Below are 18,428 nucleotides of genomic sequence, written 5' to 3'. Positions count from 1 at the left end.
TGATACTCAGAAACGGTACTGAGTATCTGGCCAATAATTTACCATGCTAAAAGTTAAAAAAAGCTTTAAAATTGTGCATAAATATTAAAAAGTAAAAGTAGCCAAGCCAAAATAAAAATGAGAGAGGAAATACATTTTGTTATAATTAATCTGTTTAACATATTGACCTTTGTTATATATATTTTTAAATGTCAACAAATAATAGTCAGTATATTTTAATTATACTACCATGTATCCACTCTTTGTAAGATCACTAAGCACGATTTGCAATTGTTTTGGGGATTTATATTACATAAAAATATCAACTACAAAAACAAACAAAAAACTATATTTCTTGTTTATTTGACATCCATCCTATTTAATATATCCCGAATATTACAAAATCCCGAATTATACAAAAAACAGGCCGTTAGAAATTAGTGTATTGTAGAATTTTCCGTTTTCGTGGATAATTAGGTATGAGTTTGTGTAAATCGTTGGTATTACTTTATTGTATAAAGGTCTGATAACATTTCTTCTTAATTTCAAATAAATCTCCACAGTAAAAAGTGGCAACTTAAACAAATTACTTTGACTTGTTACAATTAAATGAATTAAGTTTGACGACCTTAATTTCAGTTTTCAGTAATAAATTTAGTTATTTTATGTGTAACAGGTATTAGTAATTTATTTATGGCAAGTATAAGAGTTGTTCACAATCAATAATGAGCAATACTGGTATTATTATTATTAAGTATTATTAGTATATTAACATGGGATAGGATTTATTTGTACTGTAATAAAAGTGTTTGTACTATTATTATTTTATTAACAATAATAAATTGAATGATTTTTACTGTACTGTATGTTCTGTTCTACTCTTGTTTTTTAAATAAATTACTAACATTGGTAAAGGACTAGCTTAATTTATTACTGAAAACTGTCATGAATTAAGTTGTCAAACTTGATTCATTTAATTATAACAAGTCGAAGTAATTTGTTTGAGTTTTCACTTTTTACAGTGTATTGTCATTTAGAGCTTTTTTTTTTCATTTCAAAACCATATTCTTACTATTATTTAAAATCTGCATGAACCGAAAGTTGCTGTGGACTTTTTTTCATCATGTTGGTGTATTGGCGGCGCAGTTTTATTTTCTGCACGAAATGGAAACTTTGAAAAATGTTGGAAATCTTAACCATTGACTTTTATAGTATCTGTTTTCCCTACTTTGGATGTGAATGTTTACCGGTTTCTAATATTCTTCATAATATCTTATTTAAAAAATAAAAAAATAATAATAAATAAAAATAAAATAAAGGCCTGGAACCACTCTCACACAATCTCTTTAAGACTAACATTGTGTGCTAGTAAAATAAACAGTACATTTTTAATATTTTAGTCACTGTAAATTGTAAATCTAGAGAAAATTAGGAATTTCAAGTTGTCTCTTAATATTTTTATAACTGCAGGGTGTCCGCGGCAAAGGATTAAAGATTGATGAATTAATGTAGAGGAATTTAAAGCCCTTAAAAAGTATTAAAAAGTCTTAAATGCTATTTTGCCAGGTATTAAATTTAATATCATTTTTCATTATGCAATTTACGGTTGTATGCTAAAGTTTACCTGAATTAAATCTGCAAATATCAAGATGCTGCATAGTTTATGAAATCTATGAAATCCTACTAGATTTGACAATATGCCACTTTACTGCAGTTACCAAGCCAACATCATTGTTTCTGCAGTTCTATAGGCGCCAACCTGCTGAATTAGCTAGATTTAATAGATTTTTAATTCCGTAAATGAATAATGTTTTAGTTTTGGATTAATTTGTTACATTAATATTTAGTAAATATAGTGTAAGTTAAAATCTTGCCTGTTTCTGGTTGAAAAGTGGTTATAAGGTCTAATCATGTATAGAATGAGTCTTAAAAAAGGTCTTAAATTTAACTCTTTGATTCCTGTATATACTCTGAACTGTAAGCTAAAACAAAGCTGGATAAAAACACAAACATGAATTGTTCTTTTGTGTTAAACACAAACATTTGATTGTCTGTTTGCCATATTTAATGTGGATAAGATGCAATTTAAGAAATTAAAACAAACTTTAATTTTTGTTTAAATAGAATTGTAAGGAGTAAAAAAATACAATTTATTCAGAAACATACTCAAATAAAAGTACAAATCTTCTAAAATAATACTAAAAGGTTATGGTTTATTTTGCTTGCGCATTTTGCAAGTCTTAAGGTGAACAATTAATTCCAACGAGTTTATACATTTTCTAATGATGTCAGCTTGGGCGAAATATGCTTAGTCACGCCCCTCCAACCATCTTTGCTAAAAGTGAAAGATGAGAGGAGGAGCACAGAAATAAAGCCCCACCTTCAGCTCAATATTCTGCATCAGTTGGAAATAAGTCATCATGCACTATAAAAGTCTATGGCAACTTCCAGTACTGTAATCAGAATCACTGAAATATGTTCAATTCTAATAGTATATTTTTATAAAAAGTATTTCAATGTGTGTTCCTCTGTAGTCATGCTCAGCTGTTCGGGAACCAGGCTGCCTTTGGAAATCTAAGCCTAGGACGGCTGCCCAAAGGAAGCAAATCTCAGGTTTTCCTAAAAAATGCTGCTTCACAAGACGCTCTGAGGAGTGAAGAGAAGTAGGTCGCAAAACAGAACATTTATATGGTTTGCTTAATCGCAGCATGTTCACTCATCAGCTCATTTGCTTCATAAGGTTCCATGTGCGATTTCTACAAGAGTCCATGCAGGTGGAAGACCAGTTCGATGGTGTTCTGCCTCAAACATCTCACTCGCTGGAGTCTCAGGAAAAAACAGACAAAAGCACAAGGTGATACGAGCAGGGGGCCTTTTCTTGCAAAGCCAAGTGCCTGAATGCTGAAATATTCAGACTTTCTTTCAAAACTCGTTCGTCACTTGAGGTGTGCATTTCTATATATTTAATAAATGCAAACGTTAATACTGAAAAACAAAACGTCTCTTATTTGTAATTATTAATTTTATAAAAATAAAATGGTACATTAAAGCTATTTTAATTCTAAGTTCCTATGTTTTGAAAATATGTTCTTATTTAAAGTTGCCATGTGTGATTAATCAGGATTTGTTAATGATTTATCTACAATATTTTGTGTCATTTTGTTAAAGGGAAAGTTCACAAAAAAAACCCTCATGTGGTTTTAAACCTTTATAAGTTTATTTTCATATTCGAAGATATTTAAAAAAAAATGCTGGCCCCCATTAGCCGCGCCTAATGCCTAGTTCACACTACAGGATTTTAAACATACGCAGATCGCTGTGCTGTTCACACTACATGACTTGACCTCGTTGATGCGTTGTTCAGTAGTTCACACATAAACAGCGGCGAGCGCCGAGCACCCGCAGATTTCTTCCTGATCACAGCCTGATCTGTCGGCGAGCTCGTTAACTTCCAAATCAGGCTTAAAATCCTCTAGTGTGAACTAGGCATAAAGCGAGCGAGCCAGGGTGAGACAAGGCCAGTCGCGTTTCCACTGTCACTTCCGGGGCCTAATCGGGGCTTTCTTGGGGCCGGCGGCAGGCCTTTTTCGGCCCGCCGAATACCTTGGGCCAAAGAGGGCCAGCCGGGGCTTCGGGGCGGACTGAAAGGAGAGGCGGGCACAGTTTCACGATCACACACGAGTACATGCGTCAAACACAAACAAATAAATAAATAAGGGAAAGAAATCATCTGGAACAAATTATAGGCTGGGGTCTTTTTGCGTATGACCGCCCTTATGTTTCTCTTTTAAATGTAAGGCTGTTGCATAAAATAATAAAGTAGTTTGCATTTATAAGTGGCTTTTCTTTGCTTGATGTTTCAATAACGCATAATAATCTTTACACCATATTAAAGACACAGCAGACAGTAAAGGTTTTCGAGAGTTTTTGTCAAGTTTAAAAGGTGTGTTTGTGCACGTTTAGATGCCTGAATGTGTGTGCGAGACCGAGGAAAAGAGCACTCCCTTCACAGCTCTGTTGATGCTGTAGGCGGCTTTTTTCTTTTATTTTTATTGTTTTTATTTATTTTGGAGATAATACACAATATGAATACAACAGAAAGACATTAAACTTTACAAATTTCGTGTCCACTTTTGTAGGCTCAAAACAATAGTGTCATATCTAGTTAAAATGGCCTAAGCTATATTGAAGTAATTTAAAGAATTACAAATATCAGATATAATAAAATCACATTAAATAAATAAACCAATATAAAACTAACAAAAGCTAGCTATAACAATTAGGTACTATATCAAACTGTTTTAAAGCCATTAAACTTTCATTTTTCAAAAGCCTCTCTGAAAAAAAAGATTTTAGATATTTTCTAAAAACAATAAACACCGGAGAATGTTTTAAATATTATTTATAAAGTATTTGGATACGATGATATTAATCAAATTATGCAAACAGAGCATTTTCGGGGTGAGTGAAAGCAGAAACTAGGCAACCCTTTTTTCTGTCTGCAGCTGCGCAGCACTTTTTAGACGCATCGGGGAAAACTGCAAGTTCAAAATGTGTTCTGTGTCCTCAAACAAGTGTGTATGTTTTTATATGACGTGGTAAAATTAAAAAAGGAAATTTTAAATACATAAAGAGCTTTATTAGTGCACAGCTGCTGAGCGCAAGGCAATATAGGCAATATTTTATTACGTGCTGCTCTTATGTGCTGAAACACTTAACACTTTCCTTTACTTAAGATATAATAAGCAACATCTTTAAATAAAGGGAATCATCTATTAAGTGTCATAAAGCCTATAAGGAAAAGTTCATGTTTCAGTTCTCTCCGGAGCACTTGGGATGAATGTTGGATAGCGTCTAACTGAGGATATTATAAAACACATTTTATATCGAGTTATTAACGGAGAATTTTATATATGTGGTGTTATATTATGGATGTGTGCGCTCCCTGCGCTGGGTCTCTCCGTTAGTGGCAAGACCACTGGATTTCGATGCCAACAGTCGGTCGGAGAGTAAATGAATATGATGAATGAGAACACACAGGCATGTGCGTATAGACATACATTGTACTGCTGTACAGTAACGTGTCATTTGTTTGTTTTGGTTGTCCTAATTTTAATAGTTTCGTTATGATGTGGTGTGCTTTATCTGCCTGATTCCCGCTGAAGTGGGCGGGTTGTGTGACATTTGATTCAGGGGATGTACTGGGGGCAGGGTTTGCATGACGCGCTGCAAGCTACTAGCCCGACAGTGGAAACGCGACATGATTTCGGCCTCACTGCTCAACCACCCGGGCGATTGGCCTGGCCTGGCCCGATAAAAGCCCTGGCTCGCACTGGCCCGATAGTGGAAATGCGGCTATTGACTTCCATAGTAGGTGGTGGTGGGCCAAGCAAGGCTTCTTGAAACACTGAAACAAATGTGTCGAAGCTTCGAAAGGTTTCAAATCTAGTGACAATAAGTGGTCAATTTCTATGTACTGTTCTGGAAGGCTTCAGCAAAGACACAGTTAAGTAAATTGAAGAATTATACCTCACTTTGTAGAGTTGAGGTTTCAAGTAATTTAGTGGAGCGGTGGGAGTTCCTGACCAGCATGCAGAGATAATGGGTTCGAATCTAGGTTGATGCAGATGTAGAGAATTTCAATAAATGCTTTAACAAATGCTCTATTTATCTGACGCTTTTTGTTTTAACATTGGTCCGACATCCAAATAAACACTTTGTGAATAAATATGTCTTGTTTTGGTCCTAAAAATGAACATAATTAAAATACAGTCATTATTTCAGAGAATTTGCACAAGTCGGGATTGGAACTCTGGATTTTTACAGCACAGTTACTCTGTGACCATTCACAGTCCACTAGGCTACATGATATAACGTTTTTTTGACCCTGTCAGTCAAACGCAGATTTATGAGGTCTCCAAACGCTTCTGAAATGGCCGATGCTTTAAATTACTTTAGTCACATTACCTGGTGTTTCTAAACACTTTAGTCACGTGACCTGGGCGACTTTGTTGCTTCGGGATTTCGACATTATTGTCGAAACGCAAGTTTCACGCCAGCCATCCCTAATAGTAGGAACAAAATATGTCTATGAGTCAATGGGTCCCAGCAAGCAACATTTTTTCAAAATTTATTTTATTGTGATGAACAGAAGAAAGTAACTGACACCAGAATTTACGTTAAATTCAGATTCATTATTAAATATTATGACTCACCTGTTTAAACTACTAGAGTTTGTTTTGTCTTTGACTTTAAAAGCATCTAACAATGTTTTTCCTTTTTTATTTTGTATACAAAATATAATACAAACATAATTTTTTGTATAAACTAAGGCACCAAGACATGCATTAAATTTGCCACTGATAATGGAACAAGTCTTTTAAATAAAATCTATAGGGTGAGCACAAGGAATACTTCAAGTCCATCAGTGAAGGCATCTCATCACGTTCTTAGTTCTTGAATCCCATGAAACTGTCGCAGATGGAAGCGACTTTCAGTGTGTCTGACCATTGTACGCAAGGCAACAAATCCAAAAAGAACCTGAAAAAGAAAGAAGTCATTAAGTATTTTTATTACATAGACACTTCTGATCAATATCTTTAGACGAGGAGAAAAATGAAAAATATTCCCATTTCGTGCTGAACTATCATAGTATGATGCATTGTTTGGGAGAAGTACGATGTAGTGATGAGTGTTTCCCAAAACACACAGTTTTTTCTGTCGCAGATCCATCGTTTAAACCACTTTAGTTATAATGTAAAATGCCCATAATGACGCTCTAAACAGGGTGGAGTAACAACTTCTTTAGAGAAATAAAAACATCAATTTTTGTGCAAATTATATTGTTTTACACAATCACACATTAAAAAAAAGCATAAAAATTACAATATTAGTTTAAGTAAAAACATGCACCAGTTTTCCATATTAATTAAAATAAATATAAACGACATATATAGGACCTATTTATGTTTCTTTTACAAATATTATTGAAAATACTCCATATAAATTCACACATATTCTAATGTCATATATAAATCGTTAATGGTTGTAGGCCTAATTTACAGTAGGCTATTTATTAAGAAATGAAAAAAAAAATCCTACCTAATATCATATTTATAACAATTGTAGTGCGGTATTGTTTATTTGTTTCATTTTTTTAATTAAAAGTCTACTTTTACAATTGACATATTTAAACTACAGCAGAAATGTTCAAACAAACAGGCCCATGTACAGTACAGATACTATTCTTAATAAATAACCAACTATAAATTAAAACCAATAACGTTACGCTCTGCCTATATTTTTGTTTTCACAATATTTGGAGACGCAACATAAAAACTGCTTTATAGTAATAGTCACATGTAGCTTTCGTCAGGAGCCATGGCTGTATTCAAAATGTCAAAAAAAAAATTCAAAGTGCACCACGAAGACAACTCAATTGTCAATATGAAGATCAAAGAACTGTAAAATACTTTTAATGCAAATTACACATAAGAGAGATAACTTTAATGTTTTTTTAATCATTCCAAGTTTAAATGTTTGAACATTCTAAATGTATAAGGCATAGGAGGGTGAACGGGAATAGAAAACAACCAGGAGCAATGCATCTAACTACAGCCCTAGAGGTTTAGTTGTAAGCTTACAAGTTTGTGATGCAGTTTGCGAATGTTCAATGGAACGACGGATTTGGGAACCGCCAAATCAACAAACTATCTTTGTAACGATGGAACTTGTGACCTTGGTTTGCTAACAATTGTTTTCGGAAAAGCACCCCAGGTTGTAAGTACTGCGTCTAAATGCTAAAAGAAGAAATCGGAGAAGTGACAAAAAAGAAAGACCAGGCAATGTATTCAAAATTAAATTTAAACAGATCATCCTCATCAAAAAAGTTTAAGATCATAGCCTTAAATGAAACGCTCAACATTTAAAAAAAAATAAGTTTAAACAGTTGAGTTTTAGCATTTTTTATTCAATTCTGTTGATCTTCAGGTCTGGTGTGAGCACTTTTAGCTTAGCTTAGCATAAATCATTGAATCAGATTAGACCATTAGCCTCTTGCACAAAAACTTAAAGTTATATAAGTTACACAAGATAATTTATATTTATATATAAATATATATATATATATATATATATATATATATATATATATATATATATATATATACACATATATATATATATATATATATATATATATATATATATATATATATATATATACATACATACATACATACACGCACACTCTTCTATAGTTACATTATGTACTAGGAACTATACTCTTATTCTAAAAAATATTTCCCATCTAGATAACAGTGCTACATATTAACATTGTCCCTGCTGCAGCCTTGGTATGGCAGCTAGTCCCTTGATTATTACACCAAAATGAGAGTATAGTTCTTAGCCATATCAACATATCACTTGCGCTTGACGCTCCTTCCACGTCTGGTGTGAACAGCATTAGTATACAATGTGACTAGAAAAGTGTCAAGCTCTAAATAGAAAAATTATCTCCAGTTATTATTTGTATTTTTGGAGCAAGATGCTAATGGTCTAATCTAATTTAATGATTTATGCGAAGCTAAAAGGGTTTTCACCAGACCCAGTGATCATCTAAAAGGATTAAAAAATGGCAAATCTTTTCTGTTTAACTCTTATAAGTTGAGCCTGTTCCTCCTGAAGTGGAGTGTTTCATTCAAATCTGCATAAAAATATGGCTTTCGTGCTTCCCTCCTGAGTGAAAATCTGTACTGAAGATGTAGTAAAATCAATCGAGACAAAAGCAGTTGTAGGCTTTGGAAATTAAAGTTGTAATCTTTATGTTACAACCAATATCATTGCTGTTCTTAAACTCTAATCACTGTGTTTTGCACAAAATAATGGCTTTTTGTCAAAGTGTCTTGAGTGTTTTATAAAACACTGTTCTGTTGGTACACAACTGAAATCCCTTCAAATTCTGAACAATGAGGAGTTAAAAATTCTACATAGTCACTTAAAATAGTTGTAAGATAGACAGATAGATACCTCAGCAAAGATAAATAAGGCCAGTATTATATGAACTCCTCTCTCTAGTGGTTGAACAAGAACAGCCTCATTGAAGAGCTGGAACAAAATCAGAGGAAACTGAAGTAGAAAAGTCAGAAGCCAAAATCCAGCCAATTCTGGAACCTACTGAAAAACAACAGATGCATAATGGGACCAATTATAGGATATTACATGATATTACATTAAATTAAGATTGACCTTTTCTTGCAGATTTCCAGCATTGCCCAAATACAGCCTAATAGCCTCAATCAGGGTCATTACAATGAGAATTGTGATCAGGATGAACTTGTAATAATCTGCAAGGGCTGAGTACTAGAAGAAAAAGCACAATGATTATTAGCTGTAATATCTAACAACAGTAATATGATTAAACAGCCATAAGATCATATTGAAATGTTAAAAATGACAAAGACGAGAATCACCTTTAGGTCAAGCATCACAACCTCACTGATCCACCAGAAAGGAAAGAACCACATGTTAAAGTAGAGTGACATCTGAAGAGGGAGACTCGATACTACATCCTTATCTGAGAAATAATAGTGCATAAAATTAAAATGACAAATTAGCTTTGAATAAAGTTCATTTTTACTAATCTTGGGCATCCTAAATAACCTGATTCGGAACCACAGATATATAATATGTATAATAATAATACATAAATCAGTGTTCGGAGCCTGTATAGGATGGAGTAAAATAACATTTGGCGAATCGGTTCTTTTGAACAGTTCGTTTTAAATGAGTAACTTTGTTCACTTGGCTGTTTTACCTAACTAAACTTGGTTAAAGATATCCAAAATATTTCGATTCCGTCAACCTATTAAATCATCTAGTTGCCTTACTTTAAGTAGTTTTTTTGACTAATCACGTTTTATGAAAAGGTCCATTAAGAAGATCCGATTCAAACGAACCATTTATTATGCTTTTTGGTAACGCAACGTAGTTTCGTAGGTCCCAGACAGGAATAACGCCAAATGTTATCAACTTCCTTTTAAGATTAATGCTACCATAAAGCATTATTATATCTGCATATGACGTCAGAAAAAAATATGTTTACTAGCAAAAGCTACATGAAATCGTACAACTCGGCTAACCAGATGAATTAGCCCTACAGCTAACGTTCACGTAGCAGATCAAATGGAAGCTCAAACACACTTACTTTGGTCTAGAAAATTTGCGTGCTCTTCGAAAGAGGGTTGTGTACGGCTTTGGTCCACAAACACGGTTCTGGAGAAATCTCCAAGCCGTCGCCTGATGGGTTCAGGCAGGTCCATGTTGGGAGAAGCAGACGTGTGTCCGTAGCAACCAGTCTATGGTAGCAACGAAGGCGGATCTTCTTGAGCGGTTGTGATGGTCCAGCTGTGACCACCGGGGGATGTTTTTCACTCTCACTCACACACACTGCTCAGCTGCACTTAACAGGTTTGCTTGCTTTGTATGATGGCGAAATAAGATACATTATGCTGAGTTTTATCCTGCAATGTGTATAAAGAATAATATTAATATTCCTGGCTTAAACTATCACTTTAAGTCAGCATGAAGTAAAAAAATGTACAATGTTTATTTTGCTAGAGGACATTGGTAGTGTTAAGGTGAACAATTAAGTAAAGTCGCTGATCATTTTTATTGTAGGTAATCTTTAATCAAAAACCTCCTATTTGATTCTGCTCTGGTGTGGGGGTCCTTCTCTGATGACGTCAAGTATGAGAACTAAAATAAAACCCTGCCCACTACTCAATGTTCAGTTTATTCAGTCTTGAGATCCAGGGTTTCTATTAGAATTTAGAGCTTTATTTTAAAGAAGGTTCTTTTTGGGTTCTTCACTTTTGAGAAACAATATGAAAAGATATATTTTTTTTGCAACCCAAGGTTCATTCATTCATTTTCTTTTCGGTTTAGTCCCTTTATTAATCCGGGGTCACCACAGCAGAATGAACCACCAATTCAGGGCCGTGCACAGACATTTTGAGGGGCAGGGGCACTAAGTGGGTGGGTTCTTGCTTATACAAATTTTCTAGTTGTTGTAAAAGTACAATTAAAAGAAAAAACAGTACACTCTGTAATAATTTCAGAACTATTTACCATTTTACATTTTTATATTTACCTGTACCTTTAAAAACAAAACTTTTTTTGTCCTGAAAGATCTTGATAAGCTCATCTTACATGTATGTGATTCACATTTACACATTGCGGATAATAACAGAAACTATTTACTGTTGGATGGACAATCTGAACATTTTCTGTCTCCATCACCTTTACTTTGCTGAGTTGACTCGGAGGGAGTTTCATCTTAGAATGAATAACAAAGCATTTACAATATTTAAATTATTTAAATGTCCATCTATCTTTGTATGACACTCTAGCATATCCCTTCCAGATTAACAGTCTTACCTGTACCTGTGTGATTTAGCTCATGCTCGGTGGTCTCCCTCATTTTTTGAACCTGCTTCTGCCTCATCTTCAATGGAAAAATAAATATTACACGTTTAATTTAATATTATACACCATGAATTTATATTAACTTTTAGAATATTAATATTGCATTTTTTTTTACTATTTATAGGCCTACTGTTGACATGGTTTTAATAAAATGATTTGCTGTAGCCTGTGATTATAGTGATTATTATGGAAAATATAGGCCTACTTAATTAGACAAACACAGCTAAATGTTCCATATGATGATTTACCTGCTGGAGCTATGAATGTTTTCAGTGTTAAACTACCTTTATCAGCCTTCCTTCGTTCTTTCTCTCTCTGTCTCTGTCTTCTTTTTTGTAAAGGCATTGTTTTTTGAGAATTTTTTTTGTCAACAAAGTGTTCCAACAACAGAAAAAATTAAATTTATTTACAGGCTGAAAGGGGCACCTCTGCCAATGGGGGCAGAGGGGGAGTGGCTCTAGCCACCAGGCCACCCCCCTGTGCACGGCCCAGCTCTGCACATTACTGTGCATTCATGAAACATGACAAAAAGTCTTGGTCTGTTGTAATTTTTTAGTTGTTAGGATCACACAAAATCATATTCTTCTCCCTCAGATGCTGTGAAGTGATGGAGTCCAGATGCTACAGGCACAGAAAAAGATGCAGCAATGGAGGAACACAGCGAGCACCTTCCAGGAAGAGCTGGAGAATAGTAGAAATAAAGACTCTAAAATAAAATTTCACTTGTGTTGTCAGGGGCGGACTGGGACAAAAATTCAGCCCTGGCACTGTAGCCACATCAGCCCGCATTACCACACCGACATAGCCCCACCCACGGACACGGACATTCACTATTTATTTTGGTGTACAGATGGTGAAATAATATGACATTCTTGCCAGATTTTGATTGCGTCCAGGTAACCTCGGATTGGATCGGCCCATCTTGAAATCAGACGGCCGTCGCCGATTGGTCCAAATGCTTAACATTTATTATTATTTTTTTTTATTATCATCATCATAATATCACATCTAGCAAGAGATAAAAGCTGCCTCCACGTAAAAATAACACATATAAAAAATAAAATAAAAACTGACCGGCCCACATTTAAAAAATGGTCCGGCCCTTCTGGCATTTGCCAGAACTGCCAGATGGCCAGTCCGCCCCTGTGTGTTGTCCATATTTCTGTTTTGTTGTTTTTTTATTTATTCTTATGAGATGTGTCTGTTTAACAGTGATGTAAATCTGTTACTATATGCACAATAAATAGTTTGCTTAATCTTAAATCTTTTTTTGTGTTCAGCAGAAGAAATAAACCCAGAGACAAAATTTGAACACATGAATGTCGGGCTGTGGAATTAATTAAAATTCATTTAACATTAATGGAGGTTTTCCCAGGGATGGGTTGCGGCTGGAAGGGCATCCGCTGCGTAAAAACTTAAGTTAACGGTTCATTCTGCTGTGGCGACCCCAGATTAATAAAGGGACTAAGCTGACAAGAAAATGAATGAATGAATTAATGGAGGTTAAAATGATCATTGATTCATATCCCAGCCCCTTGTAAAGCAGTCAGCATTAATTTCTACACAAAGCTGGAAATCAGGGAAATCAAGTAGTGGGACTTTTGCAGCATGGGACGTGCTTGATTTATTAGAGTGTATTGACCTTATTCTAAAATGAGGAAGTGCGCCTGTTTTCGCGATTGTCTTAGAACTTCCGTTTCAGTCGCCGATGGGAGAAATGACAAGGAATAATAAACGGCAAAAAACGGTCAAACTACTTGCTCTACAAACAAATGTTTGCATGGACTATACAGACCAAGTAGAATAATATAAGAAGAAAATATCAGTTTGCAACATCAAACAGCGAAACGAGCAGTTCTTAATGTCTAAAAATGAATGGAAGTGAATGAGACCGGAAGTCTCGTGCCAAAAAGATTCAAATGGCAGCGCCCGCTCGTCTGCGGAGAATAAGGTCAATATGAGTCATTCAGAAGTGCTAACGAGTTCTTGTGCTGTTGTGTGCATGTGCTCAGCCTCAGAGACGGACAGAACACACACATGTAGAGTCCTCTTTTAGCTTAAACTGCAAGACTGAATGCTCAAATGCAAGCAAAAATGTGTCAGATCATGGAGCTTAGTGATTATTCACATACTGAAGTTTGTGTTACTGTACTTTGTGCCATTCCGCTTTGGTAATGTCTTTTGAAATCTGTTTTCTTTCTAGGATGGTCATTCCAAACCTGTGCTTGCTGAAGTGGCGATGATGATTAGGTTGATGAATGCTCCGCGATGTCCAAACATCATCAGATTACACAACTGGCTTGAGATTGAGGACAACTTTGTTCTCATTCTGGAGTACGCAGAGTCATGCCAGACCTTGCATCAGTACATCAAAGATACAGCGGACATTGAAGAAAACCAAGCACGCCAGTTAATGCGTCAGTTGATCCGAGCTGTAATGTTCTGCACTGAGCGTGGAGTTTTCCATGGTGATATACACACAGCGAACATCCTGGTGACTCTACCCCGATTAAAGCTCAAATTGATTGACTTTGGTTGTGCTCAGCCAATTACCCAAAAGCCTTTCAATAAAAGTGACTATCGAGGTGAGTTGACATTTTGTGTTAGTTTCTTTGCTCACAGTATTGTCTTATGAAACGACTGAATTCTGGAAATGTCTCTCTTACAGGAGCTGGACATGGCATGCCACCTGAGGCTTTGAGGTGTCGTGTATTCCATGCTAACCCGGCATACGTCTGGACAATAGGCATCATGCTGTATGAAATAATGCATGGACGACTGGCCTTCAATAACAGACAGTCAATAATGTTTGGCTCAGTTCAGATACACCCCAGGTTATCCACAGGTAAGCAGACAGCTCGGAACGATCTCAGCCTCAGTGACAGAATCAAACATGTCAGTCATAAGTCAAATGGATTAAATATAATGCTTACAGGACCTGTAGATATTAAAGTCACTTAATTGTGGATGTTTTGTAACATTTGATGTTGTAAGATTTAAAGACGTTCATGAATCTTGAGTATGCAGCAAGCGGCAACCTCCCACTCTCTCTCAGGAAGCCAATATGGAAGTAACTAAAACTGCAAATCATCCGAAATTCCGCTAGTCCTGGCCGCTTCTGGCTCCAAAACAGAGCAAATTTCAATTGAGCCCGCTGTTAGAATGGCCAACTTTACAGCAGAAAAAAAGGTGTTTACAGCCTGGTACAAAAAAAGATTTTGGTTAATACAGCTAATATTACCCTTCATGACAACTGTGAGGGGGTGAACTTTTTTATAACTCATCCGTTTCCTTTATATAAAGTTATATTAAGTTTTCATAATTAAGGGCGTGGCCACTTGAGTGACAGCTAGGTCTCGTTGGTCGCCGTCACATCACCTTAACTGAATCCTGCAGATTAGCCACTGAACTCGGCATATTTATCGTATTTCTGTGTTGTTTTATGTGGCTTTACACAGTCAACTGCCTTTTGGACTTGTTTCCTACAATTATTAGATGGCATGGCATGCTGAGTGAACTTAATTGTGCTCACAAACCATTCACCTGGCCTCCGTTTCCCATGTGAGTAAAGTTATATACTTATATACCATCTCTATACATGTATTTGTTTTATTTAAGATCATTTATCGTTTATATTTATATTTAGAGCTGTAATGCACTCCAGAATCTGACGAATTGATTAGCTGTAGGCTCTAGAACAGTCATCTGAAGCGTTGTCATACAGTGTTATGCTGGAGTTCATCAATAGTCTTACATTAACTAACACAGACTATATCTGAAGTGTTTGGAAGTAATTCGCGTTTTCCTCCTGTTGAAAAACGTCATAAGAACAATGTTTAGTGGCTCAGTGTATTACAGCAGTGTTTTTAAAAGTCTAAACACTTTATTGATATAGTGTACAACCAAGCACAAGTGGTCAGAATACAAACGAGTCACAGGTGATAAAGTATTAAGCGTTCTCCCAAAGTAAAGTGTGAACCAGGTCTAAGCTAAAAACCAGCAGGTCTCTGTAGGTCCGCTCACTCTCCGCCTCTTTGCCATCTTGTTTGATGACGCGCGAACAAAATGGCGACGGTTGGCCGCGCCTACTTGTGGCTTCTTTTAGGCGCTCTTTAGAAACCTATGGGTGACGTCACGGATACTACGTCCATATATTTTACAGTCAGTGGTATGCAGACATATTTCACACTCTCTGTGACACTTTTCAGCATGCGTGGACCTGACTTCCCAGTGTTTGATCCGTAATCCAGCTAAACGGCTACAGTTACACCAGGTAGAAGAGCACTGCTGGTTCAATCCAACGACCCCAAATCCTGTGAAGCAGTTATACAAGAGGAGGTAGAGGAACACACATAGTTTTATTTGACAGCCTTTCATATTACTGCTTAAATAACTTTGTCTTATTTCTGGTTGTTTTTCTTTCACTTTTAGAAAAAACTAAAGAAGCGAGGAGGAGGAGCGCACCATTTCCAGACATTTCACAAGACTGTTACAGTTATTAATTACTCCCTCATGTCATTCCAAACCCCTAAGACCTTACTTTTCTTCAGTGTCAGTTCATGACGTGTGTTGAAGAGAGCTCTGTCCTGCGCTGTATGTGTGTCGCACTGCTGACGTCTACCTCAGATGTGCCCACGCTTTGTTTAAATGAGAGGAAGTCGCGCAGGCCTCTGGGTTAAACATCAGCAGTGTGACACACATACAGTGCAGTACAGAACTTCTGAAGTCGTATTTCTGTTTTATTGTTTTTGTGTTTTTCTTTCTGCACGAAAGAAGTTTCACTTCAAAATGACAGCTGTAGCTCCAAACCCCTGACACCTTTCTTCATCTTCAGAAAACAAGTGAAAATATTTGAGATGAGCTGCGAGAACTCTCTGATCCTCCATAAACCACAAGAAGAAAGAAATGTTTAAATCCCAGAAAACTTCATCAGACCATGAGAGCTCTGTCCTGCGCTGTATGTGTGTCGCACTGCTGATGTTTACCTCGGATGTGCCCACGCTTTGTTTAAATGAGAGGAAGTCGCGCAGGCCTCTGGGTTAAACGTCAGCAGTGCGACACACATACAGCGCACTGTGCTCTTATGAACGTGCGGTTTGAGGGTCAGAGAGCTCTCAGATTTCATCTAAAAAGTTTTTATTTGTGTTCTCAATATGAAGTAAACATGAATTTGAACTAAGGACATGAGGCGAGTAATTAATGACAATAATGGTAATTAATGGTGCCTAGACTGCAGCTCTGCACAAGATGTTTGGCCAAAGGAGAAATGGTTGTGCCCAACTGAGTCTGGTTTCTCTCGAGGTTTTTTTCCTTCACTTTAGTCAATTGGTGAAGTTTTGTTCCTCGCCACTGTCGCCGCTGGCTTGCTTAGTTTGGGACTTGTGGAGCTGCGCATCGATGGATTTGCTCTTTAGTGTTTGGACTTTCAGCAGTGACAATTAAACCACACTGAACTGAACTGAACTGAACTGAACTTCAACTCTGACAACTGGACTGACACAGTTTCAATTTACTTCTCTGTTAAGCTGCTTTGACACAATCCACATTGTAAAAGCGCTGTAGAAATGAAGATGGATTGAACTGAATTAATGCTGAAACTCCATTAGGAAGTCCAGTGCTGTCACAGTTTTCTCCTCTAAAGTGTCATCAAAGATCTGCTGTACTATTTTCTACCTCATAAATTAATCTGGTGTTCTGTCATAAGGGAGAGAGATTGTTTTATAATTAAGTGTTTATAATTGTTTGTAATGAATTGCTTTTATATATTGTTAATAATTCAAATAAAATCATGTGAATCAATCTGAAGCTCTGATCATCATTTCTGTGACTTTTCTAAATGACTCCTTACTCAATTAAAGAGAGAGTTCTCCATAAGTGAAGTTTCATAAACTAATTTCGAGAGGAGCACGTGATATGATTGTGCACCGCTGGCCACTCATCCGTAATCAGTAATAATCCAATCAGAATGATCCTAACTTAATATAAATAGCTCACTTTTCTTCGTTTTGGAAGAATCCCCCCTTCCACCCCATCTCCTCCATTTTTTCCCCTTCTAAAGCGGGAGCGATCGAGACCTACCTGATCTCGGTTCTCCTGATATGCTTCTAGACCGGGCGGGAGCCCTGGGCTCAAATATCTCAGAGCTCAGGGTTCTCTCCCGGGACAGCATGCCAAACCTGCTATGCTAAGTGCCAAGCATATCTAAGTGGGAACTCTTGAAACTATTTACTCAAGTGCTTCCTTACCTATGAGTTTTTTTCTTCTGTTGAACACTAAAGAAGATACTTTAAAGAAATCTGAAAATCTGTAACCACGTATGTCCATAGTAGGAAAGCAAATGCAATGGAAGTCAATAGTTACAGGTTTCCAGCATTTTCCAAAATTTTGTGAAAAAAATTTCATTTTCCTTTTTTGGGAAAAACAGAAGAATCTCATAGTAAGTCATTTTGGAAGGGCACTTTCTATCCAAGACTAAAAAGGGCATGTGCACTGCGCAGGTTCAGCCCTATGTGTGCACATGCCTGCACCAACTTATCCAGCATATGTTTTACACAGCGGATGCCCTTCCAGCTGCAACCCATCACTGGGAAACACCCATACACATTCACACACATACACTACGGGCAATTTAGCCGACCCAATTCACCTGTACCGCATGTCTTTGGACTGTGGGGGAAAATGGAGCACCCGGAGGAAACTCACTCAAACATGGGGGGAACATGCAAACTCCACACAGAAATGCCAACTGACCCAGCCGAGGCTCGAACCAGCAACCTTCTTGCTGTGAAGCGATCGTGCTACCCACTGCGCCACTGTGCTGCCCCACAGGAACTCTTGTCATTTAAACCTGATTTACTTTAAAACTGAAAAGCTCAGAGATTTCAAACTCAAGGATGTGCTATTGCACTAAATAACCCGTAGATTGATCATTACTGTGATGCATGAAAAGAGAAACACGACTTGAA

General features: G+C 36.5%; 3 protein-coding genes across 35 annotated transcripts in view; 2 read left to right on the top strand and 1 right to left on the bottom strand.

Moving 5' to 3' along the window:
• The window catches only part of agbl2 (AGBL carboxypeptidase 2), a 41,135-nt gene extending 38,158 nt beyond the window's left edge, over nucleotides 1-2,977 (top strand). For 31 of the 32 annotated variants that reach the window (XR_012399941.1, XR_012399940.1, XR_012399933.1 and 28 more), the window contains 2 exons: nucleotides 2,514-2,642; nucleotides 2,720-2,977. Coding sequence is in view for 16 of the 32 variants with exons in the window: in XM_073942218.1 (XP_073798319.1) it covers nucleotides 2,514-2,642; nucleotides 2,720-2,837 (247 nt within the window). In the remaining 16 variants the exon portion in view is untranslated. The remainder of the gene's footprint in view (nucleotides 1-2,513; nucleotides 2,643-2,719) is intronic. The other variant, NM_001320148.1, reaches the window with a different exon arrangement.
• On the bottom strand, nucleotides 2,170-10,374 carry tmem17 (transmembrane protein 17). Its single transcript, NM_001098391.1, is given in 6 exon segments — nucleotides 2,170-3,243; nucleotides 5,341-6,519; nucleotides 9,007-9,150; nucleotides 9,226-9,339; nucleotides 9,450-9,553; nucleotides 10,184-10,374. Coding segments are annotated over 5 exon segments (576 nt in total). The 5' UTR covers nucleotides 10,299-10,374; the 3' UTR covers nucleotides 2,170-3,243; nucleotides 5,341-6,420.
• LOC107197950 (PKc_like domain-containing protein) lies at nucleotides 10,364-17,266 on the top strand. Of its 2 annotated transcripts, XM_073941669.1 has the most exons (6): nucleotides 10,364-10,446; nucleotides 12,058-12,154; nucleotides 13,667-14,048; nucleotides 14,132-14,308; nucleotides 15,672-15,801; nucleotides 15,895-17,266. In XM_073941669.1, the coding sequence occupies exons 1-6, from the start codon at nucleotides 10,400-10,402 to the stop codon at nucleotides 15,902-15,904; spliced, it is 843 nt and encodes a 280-aa protein (XP_073797770.1). In that variant the 5' UTR covers nucleotides 10,364-10,399; the 3' UTR covers nucleotides 15,905-17,266. The 2 variants fall into 2 exon arrangements, with proteins under 2 accessions (XP_073797770.1, NP_001307081.1); NM_001320152.1 differs by lacking the exon at nucleotides 10,364-10,446 and having other exon boundaries at nucleotides 15,895-16,728.
• Nucleotides 17,267-18,428: the final 1,162 nt, after the last annotated feature.

This window comes from Danio rerio, chromosome 25, assembly GCF_049306965.1.
Source record: "Danio rerio strain Tuebingen ecotype United States chromosome 25, GRCz12tu, whole genome shotgun sequence".
In the NCBI taxonomy this organism is placed as follows: Eukaryota; Metazoa; Chordata; class Actinopteri; order Cypriniformes; family Danionidae; genus Danio; species Danio rerio.
The sequence above is the reverse complement of the archived record's forward strand: the minus strand, read 5'-3'. Positions and strand labels throughout refer to the sequence as shown.

Excerpts from the sequence above, each read along its gene's own strand:
- LOC107197950 (XM_073941669.1), top strand. The coding sequence starts at position 10,400 with ATGTTTTTCACTCTCACTCACACACACTGCTCAGCTGCACTTAACAG. Across the intron at positions 10,447-12,057 it reads TGCTCAGCTGCACTTAACAG|ATGCTGTGAAGTGATGGAGT; the intron begins GTTTGCTTGCTT and ends CTTCTCCCTCAG. Across the intron at positions 14,049-14,131 it reads CAATAAAAGTGACTATCGAG|GAGCTGGACATGGCATGCCA; the intron begins GTGAGTTGACAT and ends TCTCTCTTACAG.